This window comes from Taudactylus pleione, unplaced genomic scaffold (genome assembly GCF_031769625.1).
Source record: "Taudactylus pleione unplaced genomic scaffold, aTauple2 ptg000604l, whole genome shotgun sequence".
Taxonomy (NCBI): domain Eukaryota; kingdom Metazoa; phylum Chordata; class Amphibia; order Anura; family Myobatrachidae; genus Taudactylus; species Taudactylus pleione.
Genome location: NW_028285006.1, coordinates 651435 through 677220, shown reverse-complemented (window position 1 = coordinate 677220; position 25786 = coordinate 651435). Strand labels below are relative to the sequence as shown.

The following is a 25786-nucleotide window of genomic DNA, read 5'->3' as shown; positions in this document are numbered from 1 at the left end:
AGCGCTTGGGGGCTGCCCGCATGTCCGTAAGACACGCCCCTTTTCGTGACCACGCCCCCTTTTCGGGCGCACGCGCCCTAGGCGCGCGCACAAGGTTGCCCTCTAGCTCCGGCGCCCTGCCTACCGCCAGAGTGAACACTAATATGTGTTATTAAACCTTTTGTATCAGAGTATTATGTTACTGTAGATTATAAACCTGTGAGCAGGGCCCTCTTACCTCTTGGTATTGTTTCACTACGGTTTGTGCTGTGGTTTTTGGCTGTTACTTTAAAGACCTTTGATGTAGTGGATCTTAAGATCTACTTATCTGTGCTTCGTTTTAGTTTATACTTTCTCTTATATCTGCATGACCATAATTTATTTTTATGTTTTATTATATTATCATGTACAGCATTTTTCAAACTCCTTACATTTTTTTTTAATGTTTCTGGATAACGAGCATTTAAAAGATTCCAAGATATTGCTTCTTTGCTGTTTGTATGTTATATATGGGCCCAAGTGTATTGGTTTGTGCTGATATTTTCTGGATATTATGCCATGAGAGACTTCTAAAGATAAAATTTAGTGATATGCATACATTTTCAATAGGGCAACATGACTGTGACTAGTCGGGCTTCTTTTACCAACCTGCAGTTGTGTCCGCACTTACCGTGTGTCCACACGGCACAAATGATGTACTCTGAGAGTTGTAGCGTACTGTACGTTTAAAATTTTTCATCTTATTGCAAAAGCCAGTCACACTGTACTATGGACGCTAACTTATCGCAAAAGCCACTCACACTGTACTAGGGACGCTAACTTATCCCAAAAGCCACTCACACTGTACTAGGGATGCTAACTTATCCCAAAAGCCACTCACACTGTACGAGGGACGCTAACTTATCCCAAAAGCCACTCACACTGTACTGGGGACGCTAACTTATCGCAAAAGCCACTCACACTGTACTAGGGATGCTAACTTATCCCAAAAGCCACTCACACTGTACTGGGGACGCTAACTTATCGCAAAAGCCACTCACACTGTACTAGGGATGCTAACTTATCCCAAAAGCCACTCACACTGTACTAAGGACGCTAACTTATCCCAAAAGCCACTCACACTGTACTAGGGATGCTAACTTATCCCAAAAGCCACTCACACTGTACGAGGGACGCTAACTTATCCCAAAAGCCACTCACACTGTACTGGGGACGCTAACTTATCGCAAAAGCCACTCACACTGTACTAGGGATGCTAACTTATCCCAAAAGCCACTCACACTGTACGAGGGACGCTAACTTATCCCAAAAGCCACTCACACTGTACTGGGGACGCTAACTTATCGCAAAAGCCACTCACACTGTACTAGGGATGCTAACTTATCCCAAAAGCCACTCACACTGTACTAGGGATGCTAACTTATCGCAAAAGCCACTCACACTGTACTAGAGACGCTAACTTATCGCAAAAGCCACTCACACTGTACTACCGAAGCTAACCACACAGGAATTGGTTTTATGTAGGTACAAAGTCGTAGATAAAGTACAATGGAACCTGGCATGAAGAAAAGCCATGACTGCTCACATCTCAGCCCTTTTTACACAGATTCAGACTAATACTCGTATTCAATTAGAGGCGCGCAAAAGTATCGCGGTTGACGTCATTTCGCCAGGTGGAAAGTTTCCGCCGTATTCAATTCCAAAGACTTTTCGCGTACGCGAAAAGTCAATGCAATGTAATCAGCGGAAAAGTTTCGCCTATGAATAGCAGGCGGAAAAAAGTGCAGAATTGCGGTTTTGGGGTGCAGACTCCGGGAAACCCCCCTGCACCCTTGGGACAGTCCCCCAAAGATAAACTGTGGCGACATATTTTTAAAAAAGACTTTAGAACACCCCAAAAAAGTAATTTCATTTTGGGGGTGAAAAAGTGCACAGTTGGAAAACAAACTTAAAAACTAGCTAAATAGACTTCGGGGGGCGGGGTGTGTGTGTTTTTTTTTGACTGCGGCAGGTGGCTTTTTAACGTAATTTAAAACTTCAAGTTAGCAAATTAAAAATATGCTAGCGCCCATTATCAAGTACCCCAAATTTGCTGAGTGTAGTTATGCCATAACAATACTGCTTAATGCTATTCTTCACCACTAGTGTTAATGCGTTAATTGGCGCCATTTGTCACAACTTAAGCACCCCAAATACCTTTATTAGGGCTAATCGGGGGCATCTATAGTGATCCCCAAAGTTAGTGCATAATTTGGGGGGTGTCAGGCTGAGTTCCCCATTTTTGACAGGACTTTTCGCCTGTTTGTTTCGCCGGGTGACGTTTTCGTGTCCTTTTTAATTGAGTATAGTGAATAGCGGGAGCACACCCGATAGTTTTCCGCCTGCCGGACTTTTCGCCTACATTGCGTTTTGCATGCGGAAAAGTATCTCTGGTGCGAAACTAATTGAATACAGGCCTAAGTCGCACACAGGTGTACAGATGACACACATCAGATTGATCAGTGCAAGTTAGCAATGTAGCTTTGCCACTGCCAGTTTTATTATGTGAATAAGACGCACATTTTGAACGAAAAAGATATTTTGCGTGGCCAAGATGTCCGGGACCTGGCACGCCAAGAGTGGCTGTTTAGTGCAACTGAAGCAACATAAGGAAGGAAACCTCTGTATCACGGTGGTTTTAGATACTTTGTAATTTTAACTGCCATCAGTAATCTGCCATTACTCCTACTGGTGCTAGACAGGACAGAAGATAAACCAGGTGCCTTAACCTCAAAGGCTACAAAGAAAAAATTGAACATATAGAGAGAGAGTGCAGAAAGACCTTATAATTCAGGCTTTATTCTATTACCAATAAAGCAGAAATACACAAAGCAATATAAATAAAACCCTTGGTACCACTGGGGAACAAAAATAAAAAATTAAAGTCATATATGCCCATATGAATTAAAACCAAATAAAATCGATCAAAATTGAAACCATCAAATAGCTCATATGAAAGTTATTAAATGGGTAATAAACCCTGATGCCAAGTAAAAGTTATGTGAGCCAAGGTGTTATTGAAAATAGCAGAAAGTATCCACAGTTCTGCGTGGCAATTTATGGAACAGTTTAAGCAACAATGTAATCAGTTAAAATCTTCCTAGATGGCTATTTTCTCAGGTAAATTCTTTTATAACCGTACACCAGAAAAAAAAAAAAAGTTTATCATAAAAATAAAGAAATAGAACTGAATAGCCCGTGTAAAATATAAATAACCGGGGATGTAGATAAATGAACATACGTAGGAACAGGAGAAATAAGCAAACAAATAAAACTATAAGAGCAATGTGTGCAAATGCTAGGAGTTTAGGAAATAAAATCCCTGAACTAATTGCAATAATGACAAGGGATGATCTGGATATTGTGGCTATTACGGAGTCATGGTGCAATTAAAATCATGACTGGGACATAGCTATACCAGGATATACTTTATTTAGGAAGGACATCCTGAATTCATTGCAGGGAGCCTCCCTCCAGCCATTGGTGAGGGAGCCTACTCGGAAATACACAATATTAGACTTAATACTTACAAATGGAGACAGAATATCTGAGGTAAAAGTGGGTTAAAACCTGGGATCCAGTGATCATCAAGCAGTATGGTTCAGAATAAAGACAGCTACTGACCCCATACAAAAGCAAAAGTGTTAGATTTTAGGAAGGCTGATTTTGCAGGGATGGGAAGATGTGTAAGCGAATCTATGGCAGAGTGGAGGAACTTGAAAGGAGTGCAGGTGAGGTGGGAAAATGTAAAAAGTGCAATATTAAAGGCAAAAGACCATTGTATCAAAAGAGTTAGGAAAACCACAAGGAAAAGGAAGCCAGTGTGGTTTGGGAAAGAAGTAGCAAGTATTGTGAAAGGAAAAAAGATGGCCTTTAGGAAATACAAGCAGACGCAAAATAATGAAGACAAAGAGGTGTATCTTGTAAAACAGAAGGAGGCTAAGAAAGTAATCAGATGTACAAAGGCAAAAACAGAGGAGAAAATGGCACAGTCAGTGGGTAAAGGGGGCAAAACTTTTTTTTAAGTATATAAGCGAAAGGAGAAAAACAAAAGGTGGAATAAAAAGACTAAACAGAAAGAGGGAGTCTTGTTGAGGGAGACAGTATAATAGCTGATCATCTTAATTATTTTTGTTCAGTATTCACTACTGAGAGAGAGGGAAGGGGCCACAGTTAAGTTGCAGGTGTAATCAGAAAAATGAGGTAGGAACAAGCACATTTACAGAGGAGAAGATCCTAACAGAACTCTCAAAACTGAAAGTGGATAAATCAATGGGGCCAGATGGGATACATCCAAGGATACTAAAAGAGTTTAACCACTTACCTGGCACGGTCGTATCAGATATGACCATACCAGACTGGGCTTTCCCTGACATGGTCGTATCTGATACGACCATTAAGAAATGCCCTATGGGTGGCTGTCTGCGCCGCCTCCCTCCCCCTTGTGTAATCACCCGGCGGCTGCTTCTCCCCCCTGCAGCCGCTGGGACCATCAACGCCGGGACCCCCACCCCCCTGTAATCACCCGGCGGCTGCTTCTCCTCTCTGCAGCCGCCGGGACAGACAGTGCCACCCCCCAACCCTGTGCGCTTACATGCCTCCCTCCACTGTAATCATCCGGCGGCTGGACAGCGCTGGGCCCCCCTCCTGTATTCATCTGGCGGCTGCTTCTCCTCTCTGCAGCCGCCGGGACAGACAGCCCTGGGCACCCCTCCTGTAATCACCCGGCGGCTGCTTCTCTACGCAGCCAACGGGACTGTGAGTGCCGCCCCCCACCTCTGTGCGCTTACCTGAATTTCCTCCACTGCGATGACACGGCGACAGCGGCTGTTTCTTCTCTCTGCAGCCCCGGGGACCTTCAGCGCTGGCCTCTCTCCCTCACCTGTGTGTGTGACCCAGCGGAAGTGATGAGCACCAACCATCGATGTTTTGTAAAATATCAATAGTTTATGGGTGCTAACAACCATCGATTATTTTAAGCATTGGTTGTTGTCAACAATCGATGTTTCTAATACCATCGATTGTTGGTGGGTTTTCGAACCATCAATGTTTTGAAATTTCGATTGTTGGTGGCTGATTACAACTACTTTCGCCATCAATGGATGAGCAGTCTCTGCCCGCTAAGCCCCCTGGCTTTTATCGGCCCATGGCCCGCAGTACACCGGTGATCATCAAGTGCCGTAAACCATCGATGGTTCACTATTGAATTGTGTTTTTATACCATCGATGGTAACCAACGATCGACACCACACTAATGGGCATCTCAAAACCCTATTTCCCACAGACCAGTCCCGACCATTGTTACTATCGATTTGCTCCCGATACATCGGCTCAGTTCTATGCGGAACTCAACCATCGGTGATTTAAAGCAATCAGCCATTGATGGTACAGCCATTTAAGGACATTACTACAGTATATCATACAAATTGCTATTTTTATGGTATACTGTTTAAAAAAAAAATACTAAATAATAATAATTTTATTTTTTTATATCTAAAATTGTGTTGGATAAGTATTAAATAGATCTTCTTGACCTGATTCAATCATAAAAAAAAAACGACAATTTCTGAGCGGTTTTTGGAAAAATTTTTTGTCAGTTAAGTGGTTAAAGGGGTGCTGGTAACACAATTAACAGAATTATTCAACCAGTTACTAGCTACTGGAGTAATTACAGAGGACTGTAATTACCAGTGAGCCTTACATCAGTAGTTGGGAAATTGATGGAAACACTCTTAAAAGAAAGAGTCGTAGATTATCTCAAATTCAACAATTTGCAGGATCCCAAAGAGCATGAATTTACTGGGAGGAGATCATGTCAAACAAGTCTTATTGACTTTTTTGACTGGGTGACTAAGGAACTAGATAAAGGGGGGGGGGGGGGCATAGATATAGCTTATCTAGACTTTAGTAAGGCTTTTGACACTGTTCCACATCGCAAACTGTTAAATAAACTGGAAAGCATGGGATTGGATACAAAGATAGTTGAAAGGATAAGATCATGGCTGCAGGATAGGAAACAGAGAGTTGTAGTAAACAAGAGTGCAATCTCAAGAGGGAAATGTTACCAGTGGAGCAGCTCAGGGATCTGTACTTGGACCAGTGCTTCCTAATATCTTTATTGGTGACATTGCAAATGGTATTGAAGGGAAACTAGGCCTTTTTGCAGATGACACAAAGGTATGTAACAGGGTAGACACACCAGGAGGGCTAAAAGAAATGATTGATGATCTAGGTAGACTAGAGGAATGGTCAAGAACGTGGCAACTACAGTTTAATGCCAAAAAATGCAAAATCATGCACTTGGGTCTCAAAAATCCAAAGGCTAAATATAGTATTAATGGCACTATACTGGAAACTACTGAAGAGGAAAGGGATCTAGGAGTCACTATTTCAGGTGACTTAAAGGCAAGAAAACATTGTAACAAAGCAATGAGGAAGGCAAGTCAGATACTTGGTTGCATAGGGAGAGGAATCAGCAGCAGAAAGAAAGAAGTGATAATACCAGGGGCAGAAGTATGGGAGACAATGGAGGCGCCTGCCGCCAGCACTGAAGGGGCACTCCCTCTATCACCCACAATATATTCACCCAACTTAGGGCTGTAAATATGGGGGATAGGGGGGCACTAAATGATATCTTGCCTCCGGGCGTCTGGGATGAACTTACGCCACTAGATAATACCACTGTATAGGTCATTGGTACGTCCTCATCTCGAATACTGTGTTCGTTTCTGGAGGCCATATCTCCAGAAGGAAATTAATACATTAGACTGTACAAAGAAGGGCAACTAAAATGGTGCAAGGTCTACACCACAAAACGTACCAGGAAAGACTAAAAGATTTTAATATGTATAGTTTGGAGCAGAGAGGGGAAAGGGGGGACATGATAGAAATGTTCAAATATATAAAGGGTCTTAAGGTAAAGGAAGGAGACATTCTTCAAAGAAAGAGATATATTGGAACAAGAGGACATGTTCTAAAACTAGAGGGTAGTAGGTTCAGGGGAAATTTGAGGAAAAATGACTTCACAGACAAGTGGAATAGCCTCCTATTAGAGGTGGTAGAGGCTAAGGGGGTCATTCAGACCCACTCGCAAGCGGCAGTACGCTCGCAAGTGGGTCGATGTTCCCCACTGCGCATGCGCACGACGGAGGGAGCTCCGTTGTGCGCATGCGCGAGACCCGGACTGCGACAGCCAAGCTGCCACTCCGGGTCTCGCACCAAAGGGGGCGTGCTGTCGATGGTGACTGACAGCACGCCCCCTTTGGTGGGCGTGCCGGGGGCGTGCCTGCCAGACGGAGGCGTTCCCATGGGAACACCTACCGTCTGAAGCCGGTCCCACTGACATCACTAGTGATGTCAGTGGGAGTGATTTTGGCTCTGATAGAGCCAAAATCACTCCAGGACTTGTGGCTGGGAAACCCTACCGCAGGGTTTCCGTCGCAAGTCCGATGGTCGCGATGTTCAAGGTCACCCACAGCTATACGAGCGTCCAGAAGGACGCTCCATTTTAATGGAGGAGGGCCCTGATTCAGAGCGAGCGCTCTGGTCAGAGCGTCTGACTCTGAATCAGGCCCTAAGACAGTAGAGCAATTTAAACATGCATGGGATAGACATAAGGATAACCTTCAGAAGAAGTAAGGATCAATAAGGGTTGAGGTAATAATATTTTTAAAAATGGGGCAGACTAGATGGGCCAAGTGGTTCTTATCTGCCGTCAAATTCTATGTTTCTATGAGCCCGTCCTCCAATTGCCGCAATGTCTGTGATTATTAACAGTTACTCACATGAATATATAGGAGTTGTGGTAAATGATCGAAGACACCAAAAGACCTGGTTGGGCTGTAGTTTTCCAGAATGGTGTCTGCCGGTAAAGGCTGTCTGTGGCTCCTGCGGCTTGGAGTCGGGTGGTACTTCTCCGATCTCTTTCAAGCAGAACAGGACGTCTGGGGAAAAAGGAACGATTGGCGTCTGTGAAGCTGGTGCTCGTTAGAGCCGGAGAGTAGCTGGCTTCTTGGCGTGGGAGTCTTGGAGCCCCCTGAATACTTGTCAGGATACACAGTTGATGCTAATTTGAGTATGCAAAACACTATTGCCAGGCAGTAGTGGATGTGGTTGTTACAGTTAGCAATGGCATGTGGAAATAGGTAAATTTAATGCCGTGTATCCACTTGCTGATTTTAATGAGCGATTGAACTATAACTATAGCGTTCAATCGCTCATTAATCATGCACTAAAATGTCGGAAACGACCAGCGACGCGTGCTCCCTGTGGTCTTTTCCGACATCAATCATCGCCCAAACATGCTGGTCAATCTGCCGATAACGACAGATTGGCTATGTTCGGGGATGAGGGATGGTGCCTACACTGAACGATCATATCGTTCAGTGTAGGCACACACTGGATGAGGAACGACTGTACGATTACGATGTCTTAATAGTACAGTCGATGCCTTATCTGCTAGTGGGTGTGCGCTTTTACACGTTTCTCGGCCTTCAAACTTGTGGTTTCTTCAGAGGTGCTATTGGTTCTGTTTGGTCATATTCAGCAACTGCATGCCAAAGTAGTGACCCCAGTTTTCCCTGACACCAGCACTTGCTTATTTTATCTGATGTACGGCTGGTGCAGGTCACTCTGTGTGATTGGTTCAATGCAGTGTAAAGGTTTGGAGAGGTAGCTCTTTTGTGGGTTACAATAACTTGAGTAGAGACATTCCACTAGCAGTGTGTGATCTTTACACACTCCTCGTGGCAAGGCAAATCCAACTCCCTGTTCCTTGTTTGTTTCCTGTTTGTCCCACATGGATCAGCCTGAACCATTATCTTTCTTCAGTTCCAAAATTAGGCCAGATAAGGTGATAGTCCCCCAGCAGAATCATGGAAGATTTGGAGGGACCCATCCCCCACTGCAGACTTGCCGGCATCTGGGGTGTGGTTACGTGCCCAGATGGTCTCTGGCACATAGGAGTGAACACTCCACATTGTCCATTAGGGGCTATGTTAAATGTGTGCATGCACAGCACATGCACTTGGCTTGAATGGTTAAGGGACCCATGGCGGGCTTACCCCCTATAGTATTGTGTGTTAGAACTGGATAAAAAGGGGGCCTGCAAGCCCTGAATGTGTGCATCCTCTGAACATCAGGAAGGATTCTACTACTGTGACATCTGTATGCTGTGATTGTCCCAAGCACCTTTAGCAAGGGACTTGTCTTTTTAAAGGCATTTGATCAGTAAACATCTTGCCTTAAGACTCCTACATCTGCTTGTATCCTGTGACCACCAGAGTTACACAAAATGCTACTCAATTCTCTGGCTGTTCTGGATTGAGCCCATTGTTTCCAAGCTGAAACCCTTTCCCAGCTACCCCGTGCAGACTGGTAATGAGGGACCAGTGGGAAGTAGTTGACACCGAACAGGAGTTGTTGCAGGAGTGTGTCCACACATACCTAGAAGTAGGAGGGTACAGGTGCTGGTGGTAGGAGCCTTTGTGGAATGAGCAGTTCCAGGTGCCAGTTTAGGAGCCTGGTGGTGGCTGTGAGTTACCCACCAACTACGCATCATTAACGACGGTTACTGTCTGTGAGAGGGAATCCCTAGGGGTGGTGGGTAAGCCCACTCAGGGACCTGTAACTACCTTTTATTCTTTCATTGAGAAAAATCTGATCACCTGGCGGAGAGAGATTAATTTGTCATGAATTTGTTCCTCATGCTTTTACTTTGACTTCACTGTCCCAGTTCTCCGTTTCACATTCTGTTCAGGAACTAATCACATCACATAATCCGAGTTGGCTGCTGTGCTTCTGTCATTTTCATAGGCTCTATACTACAGACCTGCAGCTTCTGGCACGTTTTCAGCAGTGATTGCTTCCCTTATTACTGCCATCGGATGCACTGAGAGGAGGGGCAGGAATGTTTGTTCTGTGTATGGCGTGTGTAGTGTGTAGGTTCAGGGAGTGTTATGTCTGAATTACATAAAGTGATTTAAGAAACCAAATGGCTATAGTTGTATGGACTGAAAGCCTATAGACATCCTAGCATTTGTTGATGTTGCATAATGGTATTGGGGAACACACTGACCATACTCCTTTCCAGTGCACAGGGTGTTCTCTCATTCATATTTATGTAATGGCTGATTACATGAAGACATATAAAGTGGTACATTAGACTGAACTATATGGCTGTAACACAGCAAGCGCTTGTGCACACACATGCAATGGCTAAAAATGCATGAAATTGAATGTACTGTACACTTTATAAGCCATTCAGTTGTGCATTGCACTTTTGCCAATACAATCTATTGAACTTAAGGCGTGAGAAAAAAGGACATGGTTGTGGTCTAAAATCTTAAAAGCAGCCGTAACATTTGATTTTAATGGTGGGAATGGCACCATTGACTGTTTTGATCTATTTTTAATGAGGCCTTTTTAAATTTTCTTACTGTAAGATTAGATGTGAGTGATCCCTAAACATGTAACCTTTTATGTTATTTGGTCAGACAGCTGTTTTTTATGCAGTTGTGTGTGGTTAAGGGATCTGTACATACCAAAGCAGATGCCATCAGATCCATACCACATTCAAACACACCCATTTTCAAAACTAAAGACATAAAGGGACTAAGGCTGGGTACACACCGTGAACTGTGATTGTACGCCCACACTGGACGACTTTAATGAACGACGGAACGATTACCGTTAACGTCATTCATTAACAATGCACTGACTGCTAGCGATATCGCAAGGCTTGATGTGCAGCATATCAAACCTAGCGACCACGCGAATGCGCAGTCATGTGTACACACTGGGTGATGTAGGCGATATGTCGTTATGAAATGGCATATTGGCCCAATATCGTTCCAGTATGTACCCGGCTTAATTATGAGATGAACATAAATATGTGTTCAGAGTGTATCCGCAGTGTCTTCGCATTGCATATACTCTGGTACTGTACACAAGATGGGTGCGTGATGCAGAGTCATACACATTTTGATTGCACCTATACTGAAGACTAAAGAGTTCTGTAGGTAAAGTTGACTGGGTGTCCTGTGTGCAGAATTGGACGTAAGCACTGTGATGATGATGGCTTGTAGGAAACCAAACTTACAGATAGGACACTACAATATTAAAGCAACTCTGTATACAGGAATAGTAACATTCTCTTGCATGCAATGTGAATGCACAAATACCTGATATCCATTTTGCTTTGCATCAAGTCCAAAGAGCAGGGCCATAGACGGCAATGATGGGTGATATGGGGGAGTAGCCATGCTCACCTATGAAAAATAAGTTAATGAATCCTATCCTCACAGCAGCTGAGCGTGCCAAGGTGAGGAGCGTTTCTTCCCCCAGCTGGCCTGAGCCCTAGCTGGGCCTCTTAAACAAGCCCAGGTAATTAGTACCCACTCACCCTTCCATATTGCCCCTGCTAAAATCTCCGATCCCGTTGTATCAATACATAATTGCCATAACCACACTAAAGCTGGGTACACACGTTGTAACAACATATTTCACATCGCTGTATACTGCACGATGACACAATATATTGCTGCAGGGATAATGTGACCGCATCGTATGTCGCATTGTCCCATCTAACGTGCAGCACATCAGATGGGAAGATGTGACCAGACAATTTATGACACAATGAATTAGGTGTACTCGCCACTATACCATGGATTGGCCAATGTATCGTATAGTGTGTACTCAGTGTAAGATCTATGCCTTTTTCACATCAATGCACTCAAATCAATGCCTAACTAACTGTAACACGCTGCTTCTGCTGAGTAATTCCACAGCACACATATATCCAAAAGGATCCTTGTATAAATCTGATTTATCGTGTGTATGGATCCGGCTTTTACTCACACCTGGCATTGCATCTAATTCATGTTCAAGATGCGAAATGCAAGTTTCTCTGCCAGCACAGACCTGGGACAGTATGGCAAAGAATTATGGCTGCGTTTGTCCCAGCATCCGGAGTCTCCCTGTGTCTGTTGCTGGAATACTTTAATGTATAGACTGTAGGATTTATTCTGAACTCCTGATCTCCAGAGTCTGTGAGAATTGAAAGAACGCAGACACGGACTCTGCACATGAGAGAGACACAAGGGCGTCGGGGAGAGCACCTGTCTGTGCAGATTGTAGAACTACTTTAGGAGACACTTCTTTTAATAACTATAGTCATGACAGCTGTGTTTCTGCAATTGGATTTTTATAATGGGAATTTTGGCCTTATCCATCCCTCAGTGTTTTATAGTTGTGGTCTGTGAGAAAGCAGCTGATGTGCAATTACAAGTCGTCCTCCTAGTGTAAGCGTAGAGATGGCTGACTGAAACGGAGACAGGGTAGATTGTGATCCTGTGAACTTGGCAGGGATCTAACCTTTGACCCTTGGGTCTTATGTGGTATTGACATAAATGTAAAATCCTTTGGCCTGTGCTTTCAATTGGCGCCTGTACATCCCAGTCATAAATCTCAGTATAGTTAGACACTGGCATAGATGCATGCAATTATCACTTATGCATGCCTTGGCGGCTACAGCTCTTCATTCTCCCTTTATTTCCAGAATATCATGGCAGATATATCCTTTGTAATAAAAAAGGCTATAAGCAGAGGGGTTAGTTCTGCAGCGGTATTCCACTGTGTGACTCAGCAGGAGCCAGGAGCTTGGTAAGAACCATCCATAGCAGAGAAGTTAATTAACACCTATTCTGCAGAGTGGAGTGTATTCTCGGAAGTCTTGGCTCTGTAAGGGTTAAACCGATCGATGTGCTTTTTAACAGGATAGCGTTACATAAGTATATACTTATTTTTTTTGCAGTACTTTAGCTTCCTGTAGCTTTATTTTCACATCCCTGTAAGTGTAGATTTGGCAACTAGTTCTTGAGCTAATCAGTGAATTAATGCTGAGGTTGAGCCTTGTAATTGCTTGAGCTCAGCAATGCCAAGCTGGATCAATGCTAAAAACATTTCAAAGTATGCCTAGGTAAAGATAATTTGAGCTGATGCTATGATTTCCATACCATATACCAGTTTAAGGGAGTAAGTAGTGATTCAGTATGTTTGTAGATCGTGTTATGCTGATTATAGCAAGGATCCTTTCTTGCGTAAGGCTTTGTATGCACCTTGGTTTTTATTTTTCATGCCTATTAAATGTAATTCACTTTATAGTACAAAAATGGTATGATAATGGGCGTGTACACACACATTCAACTGTCACAGGTATTCTAATTCTGACCATAGAGTCCAGATGTGGTGAAATGTGCTTGTGCTGTTCAGGAGAGGAGATTGGGGTTTTCTCTATAGCACTTCAATACACATTACTGGGCCCCTGAACACTGAATAGGTTACTATGGTGGTAATTACATCACTGGCTGCAGAGGAGGTCTGAGACGCCTTAATGAATGTATTGCTAATGCTCAGTTAGAGCCTGAGTAATGTACAATTATTGTCTACAATTTTCACTAGCATTGTTTTCGTCTTCGGGTTCCATAGGGTCCACAGGATCTACCTTGGGGTATGTAGTTGGATCGCATCCAATGCACCAAACAGCAAAGCTTTGGAGCTCCCAGCATGCACTGGTCCTCCTCCCTATATACTCCGCCCCCAGCCACAGGCATTCAGTTATGGTGCATACACACGGTCAGATTTTTCCTTCAGATATGAACGATAACGATTTAAAAATCGTTCAGTCGTTCATATCTGAAGGAAAATCTGACATATCTGACATGCCTGGACGATGGACGATGAACGATGCACGTTCCCGATGGTCAGATAACGATATCTGACATCTGATGTTTTTGCAGTCAGACTTGGACGATTCCATTCATTTTAATGCAGTCAAAAATCGTTCATTCGTTCAAAACTTTGGTAAAATCGTTCAAATCGTTCATCTGACAAATCTGACCGTGTGTATGCTCCATTAGTAACCAAGCCTGACTGCAAGAGACGGAGAATGGAGAAGGAAGAAAAACTGCACAAGAAACACTCCACATACAAAGAGGGAATCTGTGAAAAAAAGGCTGAAGAACAGACCCCAACTGAGGCCAGGTGCGTCAGGGTGGGTGCCCTGTGGACCCTATGGACCTCGAAGAAAAAGAATTATCAAAGGTATGTTATACCATAATTCTGTATTTCTTCTTCGGGTTCCATATGGTTCACAGGATCTACCTTGGGGACGTCCTAAAGCAGCTCCCTTAAGGGTGGGGACGTTCCTGCGCAGAGAGGAGAATCCTCCGCCTAAAGGAAGCATTCTGGGAGGCAAACGTATCAAAAGCATAGAATTTGATAAACGCATTAACAGAAGACCAAGTGGCTGCCTTATAAATTTGTTCAGCCGAGGCGCCATGTCTTACCGCCCACGATAAACCTCAGGGCGTATAGCGGTGCTGGTGCTTCGGCATTAGCGGAGGAGTCGCAGTGCAAGCATATTTCATGGTGCCTGGTACCGCTAAACTCTGAAGTTCGAAAAGCTTAAGGTAAAACATAAAAGAAAAAAGCCTAGAACTGCTTAGCAGTCCCGCTGTTATAACAGGTGCGTCTTGCCGTGCACCAAACAAAAAAACTGAATGGCTGGGGGCGGGGTATATAGGGAGGAGGACCAGTGCATGCTGGGAGCTTCAAAGTTTTGCTGTTTGGTGTATTGGATGCGATCTAACTACATACCCCAAGGTAGATCCTGTGGACCCTATGGAACCCAAAGACGAAAACAATGCTAGTGAAAATTGTAGACAGGTGAAGCTTCCTTGGATGTGGTTCGATCACTTCGTATTTACGTAGATCGTACCAGTTCCAGCAGGAAATCGGATTCTCTTTTTGTGCTATATGGTTTTTACAGAAGCGGTTGGCCAGCAAACAAACAAACGTTGGCTTGCTGGCTTCGTATGACTATCTCTCTCGTCTATACACAGGTTGGTCTCCCTGTTCCTAATAAGGTGACGCACATTCCACTCCGTCTGTTGGACCATCCTGGGCGGTAAGACATGGCGCCTCGGCTGAACAAATTTGTAAGGCAGCCACTTGGTCTTCCGTTAATGCGTTTATCAAATTATATGCTTTTGATACGTTTGCCTCCCAGGATGCTTCCTTTAGGCGGCGGATTCTCCTCTCTGCGCAGGAATGTCCCCACCCTTAAGGGAGCTGCTTTAGGACATCCATAAGGTAGATCCTGTGAACCCTATGGAACCCGAAGAAGAAATACAGAATTATGGTATAACATACCTTTGATAATTCTTTTTCTTCGAGGTCCATAGGGTCCACAGGGCACCCACCCTGACGCACCTGGCCTCAGTTGGGGTCTGTTCTTCAGCCTTTTTTCACAGATTCCCTCTTTGTATGTGGAGTGTTTCTTGTGCAGTTTTTCTTCCTTCTCCACTCTCCGCCCAGCACTTACAGACATGCTAGGCTTCGCCCAAGCTCTCCCCTCACTGTGAATAGATGTGGAGAGCAGCTGGTCAGCACAGGGTAATAAAGGGGTTAATCCATAGCACACTATTCTGTTTGCAAACTTCTCCACTGGTCCACTTCTCCATGATTTTCACTGCTGATACATAAACTCCTCAATTTTGAAATGTGAATATCGCTGAATGGGAGGAGATGTGATCAGAAACAGAGAAGACATGTCGACCTGGGACTCTCAGAGCAGGAAGCTACATTGCAGAGGGACTCTTCTATAACATCAACTTCCAGATACGCTGCCCTGGCCGGCGGCGCCCCCCTCTGCGGCGCCTGCCACAGCGCTCAGGGCACATGCCTTGCTCGACTCCCCCCCCTAGTTACGTCACTGTTCAGAGCACTGAGTAGAGCTATCATGGACACCCTCCATCAGCACACTCCTCTCCTGAAATATTCTCTACTGCTGTGAGCATTCTAATAGTCTAGTTCACTGCAAGTTATTCTGTGGGTCACATAGATGAGCAGGCGATAAAGTTTTAAAAAAATTATTCTGACCCTAATGAAACGCACCTTAAATGCACCAAGTGGCCAATTGTAGGTTATGGGTTAATAAACAGTGTTCTCCCCAGAATTTTTTTCCAGCCAGGTGGCATCCAAAAGTAGCCGGGTGGGGACCTTCGCAATTATGCGCACGCCGGGAAAAGGGGTATCTCCCTTACCAATCCAGCCCGACAGGTCTCAGGCTGCTCCCCCACTGGATCTCAGTCAAAAGTGCCCATTATACAGTGCCCCCTGTAGTTTTTCCCTTTTATGCATTGGCCCCTGTAGTTTAACTTTGCCCTTATGCATTGCCCCCTGGCTGAAGTAGTGCCCCTATGTTGTGCCCCCAGACTGGTCCCTTATGCAGTGCCCTCAGGTTTAATAGTGTCCCTTATGTAGGTCCCCCAGGCTGGCCCCTTATGCAGTGCCCTCAGGTTTAATAGTGTCCCTTATGCAGTGCCCCAGACTTAAATAGTGCCCACAGACTGGTCCTGGCCCTGGTACCTGCCTCAGCCCAGCACTTACCTTTACTTGATGGCCATGGCCGCTGCCTTGCGCTGACTGGATCTAACTAGATCCAGCAGGCGCGCGGGGCAGGCTCCTCACGTCGCGGGTGACGTCATGACGTCACCCACGCAGTGCATCACTGGGAACGCTGGCCTCTGAAGCGATCAAAGGCTTCTTTAGCCTCCGGTCACTTCAGAGGCCAGCATTCCACAGCGGAAGTCAACGGTGAAAAGTCCCGGGCGGCAGGCTGTTTCTGCCGGGCCATGCGCTTGCAGAAAACAGCCTGGGGAGAATACTGATCAAGATGTAGGATCTCCAAAAGTGCATGTTTCTGCTTGAGGTTATAAGGAATGCAGCTCCAGAATGTTGGGGGGGCTACATGCAGGTAAATTGTTGTTTTAAGCGTGTACCCTTTATGATTGGCACCTCGTTGGCTGCGTTTGTATTTGAACCTGCCCCAATTAGGCCTGCTGGAGTGTGCAGGAATTTGACCTAAATGTTGTACAATGTTACATGGTTTGTTTCTATAAAGTTTATATACGCTTATCAGACATTTAATTGTGTAAGTCCACCTTGTGCCGCCGAAACAGCTCTGACCTGTTGATGCATACACTCCACAAGAGCTTTGAAGGTGTCCTGTGGTATCTGGCACCAAGACGTTGGCATCAGATCCTTTAAGCAGCAAGGCGTGGCCTCCATGGCCCAGATTTGTTGTTCCATCATATCCCACAGATGCTGGAACTGATTGAGATCTGGGGCATTTGGAGGCCAGGTCAACACCTTTAACTCTTAGTCTTGTTACTCATACCATTACTGAACAATTTTTGCAGTGTGACGGGGAGCATTATCCTGCTGAAAGAGGGCACTGCCTCTGAAGGGGTGTATTTGGACTGCAATGATTAGGCAGGTGGTACGTGTCAAAGTAACATCCACATGAATGTTGGGACCCAAGGTTTCCCAGCAGAACGTTGCCCAGAGCGGGATGTAGTTATGCGGCCGCCGGTCTCAATCCCGACAGTGGAATCCCGGCAAGGGATTTAATATAGGTGTCTAAATAACGACACCTATGTTAATCCCGACGCTGGAACGCCGAGGATGCCAGCCCGAGCAAAGGTAAGTCCAGGGCGCCCTTGGCATTAGCAGCGGGGGGGGAGGGTTAGAATTAGGGACTCTAGCGAGGTTAGGTTTTCTAGGGGGGATTAGGGTTAGGCACCCCTAGGGGGGAGGGTTAGGTACCACCGGGGGGGAGGTTGTGTATAGGGCCCCCCCGGGAGGGTTAGGTTTAGGGTGCGGGGAAGGGGGGTTAGGTTTAGGCACCCCTGGGGGAGGTTAGGGTTAGGCACCACTAAGGGAGGGTTGGGGGGGGGGGACATTGGAGGGTTAGGATACTTACCTGCCCAAGTCGGGATCTCCTCCTGTCGGGCATCCGCTGTCGGGATATGAAATTCTGCATGGAATGCGGTCAATTGACCGACAGCTGGGATGCCGTCTGACGAAATTCCGGCTCCGGAATCCCGATCAGTGTGGGAAGGCCGGCAACGGAATCCTGACATGGCTGGACATGCCGATGCCGGAACCCCGACAGCCGGCATCCCTATCGGAAGTGCAGCGTGGCTGGGTAGCTGTTAGCTGTGGAGGGGAGATAGGTTAGGTTTAGGCGCCCTTGGGGGAACTTAAGGTGCGTACACACTGGGTGATAAAGTGGACGACTGAACGATAACCGATATCGTTATCGTTCAGTCGTTCACTATATCGTCCATTTTTTACACCAAAACGATGAATGATAACGACGATGCGCGTTCGCGCGGGCCGTTCGTCATTGTCCATCGGGTAAACATGCAGGCCAACCTGACGATATTGTCAGGTTGCTGAATGTAGAGGAATGGAGGAGAGAGCCGGGCGCTGAACGATATTGTTAATTATATCGTTCAGCGGGTGTGCTAAATGTCATGAACGTCATTGAGCACACCCTGCCAGTGACACACTAGACGATATCGCTCAGGGAGCATATCGTCTAGTGTGTATGCTCCTTTAGACTTAGGCTGCGGGAAGGAGAGGTTAGGGTTAGGCACCACCGGGGAAGGTTAGAGTCGGGCACTAAAAGGGGAGAGCTAGGGTTAGGCACTAAGGGGGGATGGTTAGGGGGTAAACAGGACAGGGTTACACTACTTACCGTTCCCCTGTCGGGATTGTAGCCTTCGGGATGCCACTGTCAGTGTATTGACAGCCAGCATTCTACACGTCTGTATATTATACCCAACCCGTAGCCCACAAATGCTGGACAGCTTTATTTTTACACTAAAATTTATATTTCAGTTTGGACACAAATCTAAATCTATGGACATTTTACATCTGCTCAGCATGGTTTTATCAAGATGCACAGTTACTTTCTTACTCTATTCCCAAATCTGAATCCGGCCCTCTGTGCCAAAGAACGAAGTGCATAATTTTATCCATATGCAGAATTATGCATCTTTGTGAGCAGACCACCCCTAATTGTACCTGCCATCTTCATTGCATACTTGCAGCAGCCTCTTCTTTGGTGGGGCTATATCTGGAAACAGCGTATTTATGGTTGTGACCAACTCTGCATAGCACTTACTGAGCACTGTCTAGTAATGCCCATCCAGCCGCAAGTGGGGAGGCGACTGAAGCATGCCACTCTGCATCGCCCATACTTGTGTGCGCTTATTGGGCATGCACAGAAAAAAAACACGGAAGATGCTCTCTGCAAATGGCCATATGTGCAACATTAACAGTTAATGGACATTTCTTTATAGAGCTCTATCTGTAACATTCTCACACACACGTCGTAGTTAGACTGTAGAAGTAGCGGTATGGAAAATGTAAGTGAATGGCCCCGATTCCTGCCTGTGTCTTCTCTTCTGATCAGTCACCCCTGTTCCTATGCCTGCGTGTTGCCTGTCCCACCTGTTCCTCTTCCCCATACTGTGTAATCTGCTATAGTGCCTCTTAGAATTTGATTCTGGCATTGACGTTATGTCACCATAATACGCTGTCACTCTCCCTCTACCTCTACTGTACTATTTAAAGGTACATAAACACTGCCATATACAATCCATTGTCGTCTTCAAGCACGCTAAAATGGAAGTTAAAAAAAACATGTATATAAACCACATTGCATTTATGCAAATTTAAATGCAAATAAAAGTGTATTTTGATTAGTTTAATTTGTAAAAAAGTTGTGCCTCTGACGAATCAGCCTTACCTTGTTCTATCTAAAATTACATGTTAACGCTTCTTCATCTGATTGTTCTCAATGGGACCTCACTGGAAATACAATGTAAGCTTTCAGTGCATGTAAAACCACAAATATGTACACCCATATTAGCGTCCCGTGCTTAGCATACAAAATTAACCCTCTTTCATATGAAAGATCTGGCCAGAACAAGGTAAAACCTATTGAATAACATCTTACCACAGTAGGGGACTGACGTCTGTGTTCTATATTGTGTCTGCAGAATTCTATACGACACAACCTGTCATTGAACAAGTGCTTTCTGAAAGTGCCTCGATCCAAGGACGACCCTGGAAAGGTAATTATGGCTTGTTCACTAAACAGGTTTAAAATGTTACTTGTTTGTATTTGTACTTATTAGCTGAAATTAAATGTAAGACCATATAGTGAGATAGGTAACTTATAGTGATCTTATACTGAAAAATAGGGATGATTCCAGGGCGAAGCTTTTATGGCTGGAAACTAGGAACATTTGGCTATAACGGATATTTTACCGTCAATCAGGCAGGGGCTGCATGCGATCACGCAGGACCCGTTCTGCGCTTGCTCAGATTCCCAATAATCCGGAACTGCGGACAGCATTGCACTAGCGTGCAATTCTGAATCAGCCCCACTGTTTGGTTGCTACAATTATGGCATTACATAAGGACTAGAATAGTGATAAATAAATAACATGATAAAGCTAAAACTGGAAAATATCTTGCATTGTAGAGGACGTAAACGTGTGTGTGTGATTCACTTAAAATGTCTTAGAGGTGTTTTTCTGAAAATAAATAATAAAATGTGTTCTGAAGTGTTATTTTTAAATGCATTTTCTAACTTCTGATTGACTACTTCTACTAAGGTTACAGCTTGATGAAATCTTAATGTTACCTCTGGGGGCTCTGTTAGATTGAGGTCCCTGGATAATAGATCATTGTACTCATTTGGAACTTTTTCACTTCTGTGAAGATAATAATAAGTAAAAAGAGGTTACATATGCAGATTAAGCTAACCCAGAGAATGCAGAATATTTATAGGAAAATTAAAAAGCGTTTACTGGGATTTGTTTTTTGGTACAGTGGTAGCATTGCTGCCTCACAGTAGTGGGGTCATGGGTTAGAGTCCAACCAGGAGTTTGGGCGTTCTTCCTGTGTCGGTATGGGTTTCCTACCTGGGCTTTGGCTTACTCCCACAACCAAAAGACATACTAATAGGTTGATTTACTTCTGACAAAATTAACCCTAGTATGTATTTTTATAATCTTTCCTTTATATGGTACCACAAACGATCCACAGCAAAATGGTACAGGCAAGAACATAACTTTACTTACAGAAGAGGCAGATTAGGAAGATGGGGCATGGGCTTCAGTGAAGAGATGAGTTTTAAGGGCACGTTTGCAGGCTGGAAGGCTAAAGGCAAGTCTGATTTGGAGCATTCCAGAGGCTGGAAGCAGCACAAGAGAAGTCCTGAAGATGTAAATGTGAGGATGAAATCTGGGAGGAGATGGGGAAGTAGTTGGTTACAGAGCTAAGAGGACAGGAGGGAGTGATAAGTAAGCTGGAGAAGAGGAGCATGGTGATTGAAGACATTATAGGTGAGAGAGAAGTTCTCATTTGATAGTGTTAGACAGGGAGCAAGTTACATGAATGGCAGAGGGGGCAGCAGTGGTAAGATAGTTACGAAGAGGGGTGAAACAGGAGTTGGGTAGGCAGAGAAGAACATAGTACACTAGGTTAAGTGAGAGTTAATGAGTGTGTGAATAGGGTGGAGATGTGTCAACTCTTGTAGAGTGATAAAGTGGAGTAGTTGCCCAAAGCAACTTACCAGCTTCTAACTGTCATTTTAGACTGTGCTAGATAAATGACAGTTATAAACTGATTGGTTGGCTGCTTGACAACTTATACACTTTATCTCTCTCCAAGGCCTGATACATCTCTCCCTAGTAGCGTAGACATGGGTAAGGGCTGGATCTTGGAAATAATACGGAGGTCGAAATGGCAGATTTGCAACAGGGTCTAGATACGGGAGGAGAAGAAAGGAGCTGAGTCAAGTTTGAGAAGCATGTTATCCCGACAACGGGAGAAGAGGGAGAAGTGATCTTGGCAGGGTGAAAGACGATGACTTAGTTTCAGGAAGCGTTGCGACATCAAGGAGGAGACAGACGACATACTGGTAGTGACAGTGACACAGGAGTGGACCGTAGGGAAGAGAACAGGCGAAAAGAAGGAAATATGGGTATTGCTGACTAGAGGATGTATCAGAGGCCATAGGAACTAATTAGTTCACTGTGGAAAGAGTTGGAGATGGAGAAGAGGGCCAAGGACAGGGAAGGAGAAGTGGAGGAGAGGTACACGTGAGTGTATAGACAGAGAAGGAGTGGTTGTACAAGTAGGTGGTGAACCAGGAGAGCGCTGAGACATGGAGCCCGAGAGAGTAGAGGGTTTGCAGGTGGAAGGGATGGTTAACTGTTGAATGCAGCTGTAAGGTTGAGGAGTATGAGAGAGAGCGCGCGTGTGTTGTGTGTCAGTGTGATAGGCAATAATGATTGTAAATGCCACTGAAGCTTGGACTGATGTGAATGATCAAATATTCTACCTAGGGAATATATAAGCATTATATAGCTAACTTAATATAACTTTTGTTATTTAACTGTAATAAGCAGCAATACTATTATGTATTTTAAGTATTATTTTAAATTACTTTTTAATTCATTTTCTACAATTAATTTGACAACTTTGTATTTGCTTAGGGATCCTATTGGGCAATAGACACAAATCCAAAGGAGGACGCGCTACCAGCTCGGCCAAAGAAGAGGCCTCGATCTGGAGAGCGGGTATGTAATTCCATGTCGAAATTCTAGGAAAATGACAGCTACAAAACGAATTAATTAAGGGTCATGTATCAAAACTAGTGCATATTTTTATTGAAGCAATGAGTGTTACCTTTAGACGCATACAGATAAAACAATAGGATGGCCATTGATATACACATTTCGTGAAAGAGAGAAAAAACTCAAAATATCTTTGAATACAAAAGATCATGTGAAATACAGCATTAAGAGAAATTGATCAGTGGCAAAGAACTGTTCTACTCTTGCCTCTCTTTTCAGCGTTAGTCATAAACCTTTTTTCATACAAAAAGGGTTAACACTGCTTTGCAAATATACCCCATAAGAACAAAAAAGAACTGCACACAGTAAGTCACCCAAGCAAGGCAGTTACCTGCTGTTCTGAACATTCTCTACTGTTGTCTTTCCCAGTCTTTGATATACAAGTGCAAAGAAACTTCTGAGCTCAAGAAATTACTTTGATCTAAATGTATATTCTAAAAAAATATATTACGTGAACAAGAGAAGGAAGTTATGAAATTGTAATGGACGATAAGGTGCTGCCCAAAGATGAAAAGTTTGAGACTGATATACAATAGACTTTCGAAATATGACCGTGATCAATGAACAACCTCTAAATAATTTTTGTGCATGAAAGACAGTTTTGTCAATCAAGGAACTGCACATCAAAACTATAGAACAACATTAAAATACTATTTCTCTTTCATCCACTAGGGGACACTGCAAGCCTAGTTCACTGGGGTATAGAGGCATGGATAGTTGGAGCTGGCACTTTAAATAATTTAGAAGTGTGAAGCTCCTCCCCCTCTGCCCCACCAGCCCTCAGTTTAGAAAAAAGTGCCAAGGGAGCTGGTCACTACAGGCTGTGCTCCAGCAGTATACTTTTAAAAAATGTATATTTTTTTCATCTTATTTATAACTACTAATAGGGACCCTTCGCCACCTCTCTAAAAGGTGTGAGTCCGGGTCACTGGCGCCCTGACTCAGAGTCAGGCAGGAGTGCACAGGGCTTCTATTAAAAGCACTTGACTGCTTCTCACCGCCGCAGCAACGGAGTGTGTGTCCTTATCTGGGAGAGCGCAGTGACTATTAAACCCAGCTGCGCATCCTCCGTATCCCGCCTAACCTCCCCTCCTCCCACTCTGTAGATGACGACAGGGAGCTGCGCTACTGCGCTGCTCTCACTAGCCCCCACCTTCTGCTGTTTCAGATGGGGAAGGAGCGCTGTCAGCACGGTATAGTGAAGGCGGCTGTGACAGGCTGAGGTCTGTAAGGGGGCTATCTTGGCTTCGGGAAGGAAGAAGGGAGGCGGAGCTTGACAGTGCAGGCTCTATCCCTGCACGGCAACAGGCGGCTGTATCACAGTGGGCTGCTGATCTCAGAAGACACGCATTTCTGCCTGCTTCTCTCCTCCCTACAGTCGAGTACAGGCGCAGTTTTACAGAAGGCTAGATTCCTGGCACCTGACATCCCTTCTACAACAGGTTCCTTTCAAAGGGCGGTGAGTACACTGGGGTGTTATAATTGGCTTGTGCTGCAGGGAATCCAGTAGTTAGGGAAGGGAGTTGGCCGAGTCTTGTCAGTCACAACCCCCCTGGGCGACAAGATTGGCCAATTCAGTGGAAAGCTTGGTACAGATTATGGTTTCCACTAGAAGCATACCCTCTACTTCCTATCAAAAGCCGTCACAAAAACTTCCACTACCGGCTGTACTCCTGTCGGATGATTCGGACGTAGAACACCCCTCACAAGAGGAAAATGAGGATGCTGAATTGGACGAAGTTTTGGAAGATGATGTATCTGCACCGCCAGATTTAGATTCTGGTTCTCAGGGGGTGGAGCCATTAATCCGGGCAGTCGGGCAGGTCCTTAATTTACCTGAGGACATGGTACCTGAAAATCAGGAGTTTGATTTATTTGCTAAACAACAAAAGAGGTCTGTTGTATTTCCCTTATTGCAACAACTTCAAGACCAACTTTCAGTGGCTTGGAAGCGTTTCCAGATCCCACGATGCTTCGCCTCCAACTATCCTTTTCCATCATCTATGATGTAAAAGTGGGAAACACTTCCTCCAGTCCGTTTCTAGTCTATCAAAGAAAACTACGCTTCCAGTTCCTGGTGCTACGTCACTCAAGAACCCTTCAGATCGTAAGCTGAACACGCTACGATCTGTGTACACTGCTGCGGGAGCTCAACTCAGGCCAACGCTTGTTAGCACCTGGGTTAACAAGGCTGTAGCCTGCTGGGCAGAGCAGCTGCTAACTGATCTGGATACCGGTACCTCCAGAGCAGAGCTAAAAGTGCTAGCAGAACACATCCGTAAATCAGCAGTTTACCTGGGCGATCAACCAGATCACTGCACGCATATCCGCTTCCGCTGTTGCAGCCCGCTAGAGCAGAATCCAAGCAGGCAGTTGAAGGTATGTAGTTCGCTGGTGATATGCTTTTTGGTCCAGAACTGGACAAATGGATATCCCAAGCCACTGGGGGTAAGTCTACTTTCCTCCCTTCAACTGCCCCGACATCCAGGGGGACTTACACTGGTCCCACGTTTCACTCATTTCATGCCCCGCAGCTCTTTTGTGGTAGAACCATGGGTGCTGCCACGCAGGCTAGAGGTGGCAGAGGTAAAGGTCGCCCACAGATGGTCGCATGTCGATAGGAACAAAAGCAAGTTGAAAAACAGGTGGCATGACAGTCTCCCATCCTACCTGGGATCTCCTACGGTAGGAGCTCGCTTAAAGACTTTTCAACAGGTTTGGAACCAGACCTCTTCGGATCCGTGGATTCGCAGATTACTCTCTGTAGGGTACAGGATAGATTTCGAAGTTTCACCTCAGAATAGTTTCTTCCTTATGGGTCTGCCGGTGTCAGCAGACAAGACCAAGGTTCTGCAAGAGGCAATTCAGTCTTTACTACAATCGGCAGTGCTGGTTTGGTTCCGGTACATCAATAGGGTCTGGGTTTCTATTCAAACATTTTTGTGGTACCAAAGCTGGACGGGTTTGTCAGGCCGATCCTGACCCTTAAGTCTTTAAATCCGTATTTGATGGTTTATCGCTTCAAGATGGAGTCGATTCAATCAGTCATTGCGAGCTTGGAACCAGCTGAGTCTTTAATTTCTTTGGATATAAAGGATGCGTATCTACATGTTCCAATTTGGGAACCGCATGAAGCTTTCCTGTGTTTTGCGATATTGCACGATCAGTTTCGGGCATTGCCGTTTGGTTTATCCTCAGCACCCCAT

At 44.8% G+C, this 25786-nt stretch overlaps 1 protein-coding gene across 1 annotated transcript in view; it reads left to right on the top strand.

Annotated features, from left to right (window-relative positions):
* The window catches only part of FOXJ3 (forkhead box J3), a 170170-nt gene that overhangs the window by 90808 nt on the left and 53576 nt on the right, over positions 1 to 25786 (top strand). Inside the window, exons 4-5 of the mRNA XM_088453966.1 lie at positions 19932 to 20006; positions 22440 to 22523. Of these exons, the coding sequence (XP_088310092.1) occupies positions 19932 to 20006; positions 22440 to 22523 (159 nt within the window). The remainder of the gene's footprint in view (positions 1 to 19931; positions 20007 to 22439; positions 22524 to 25786) is intronic.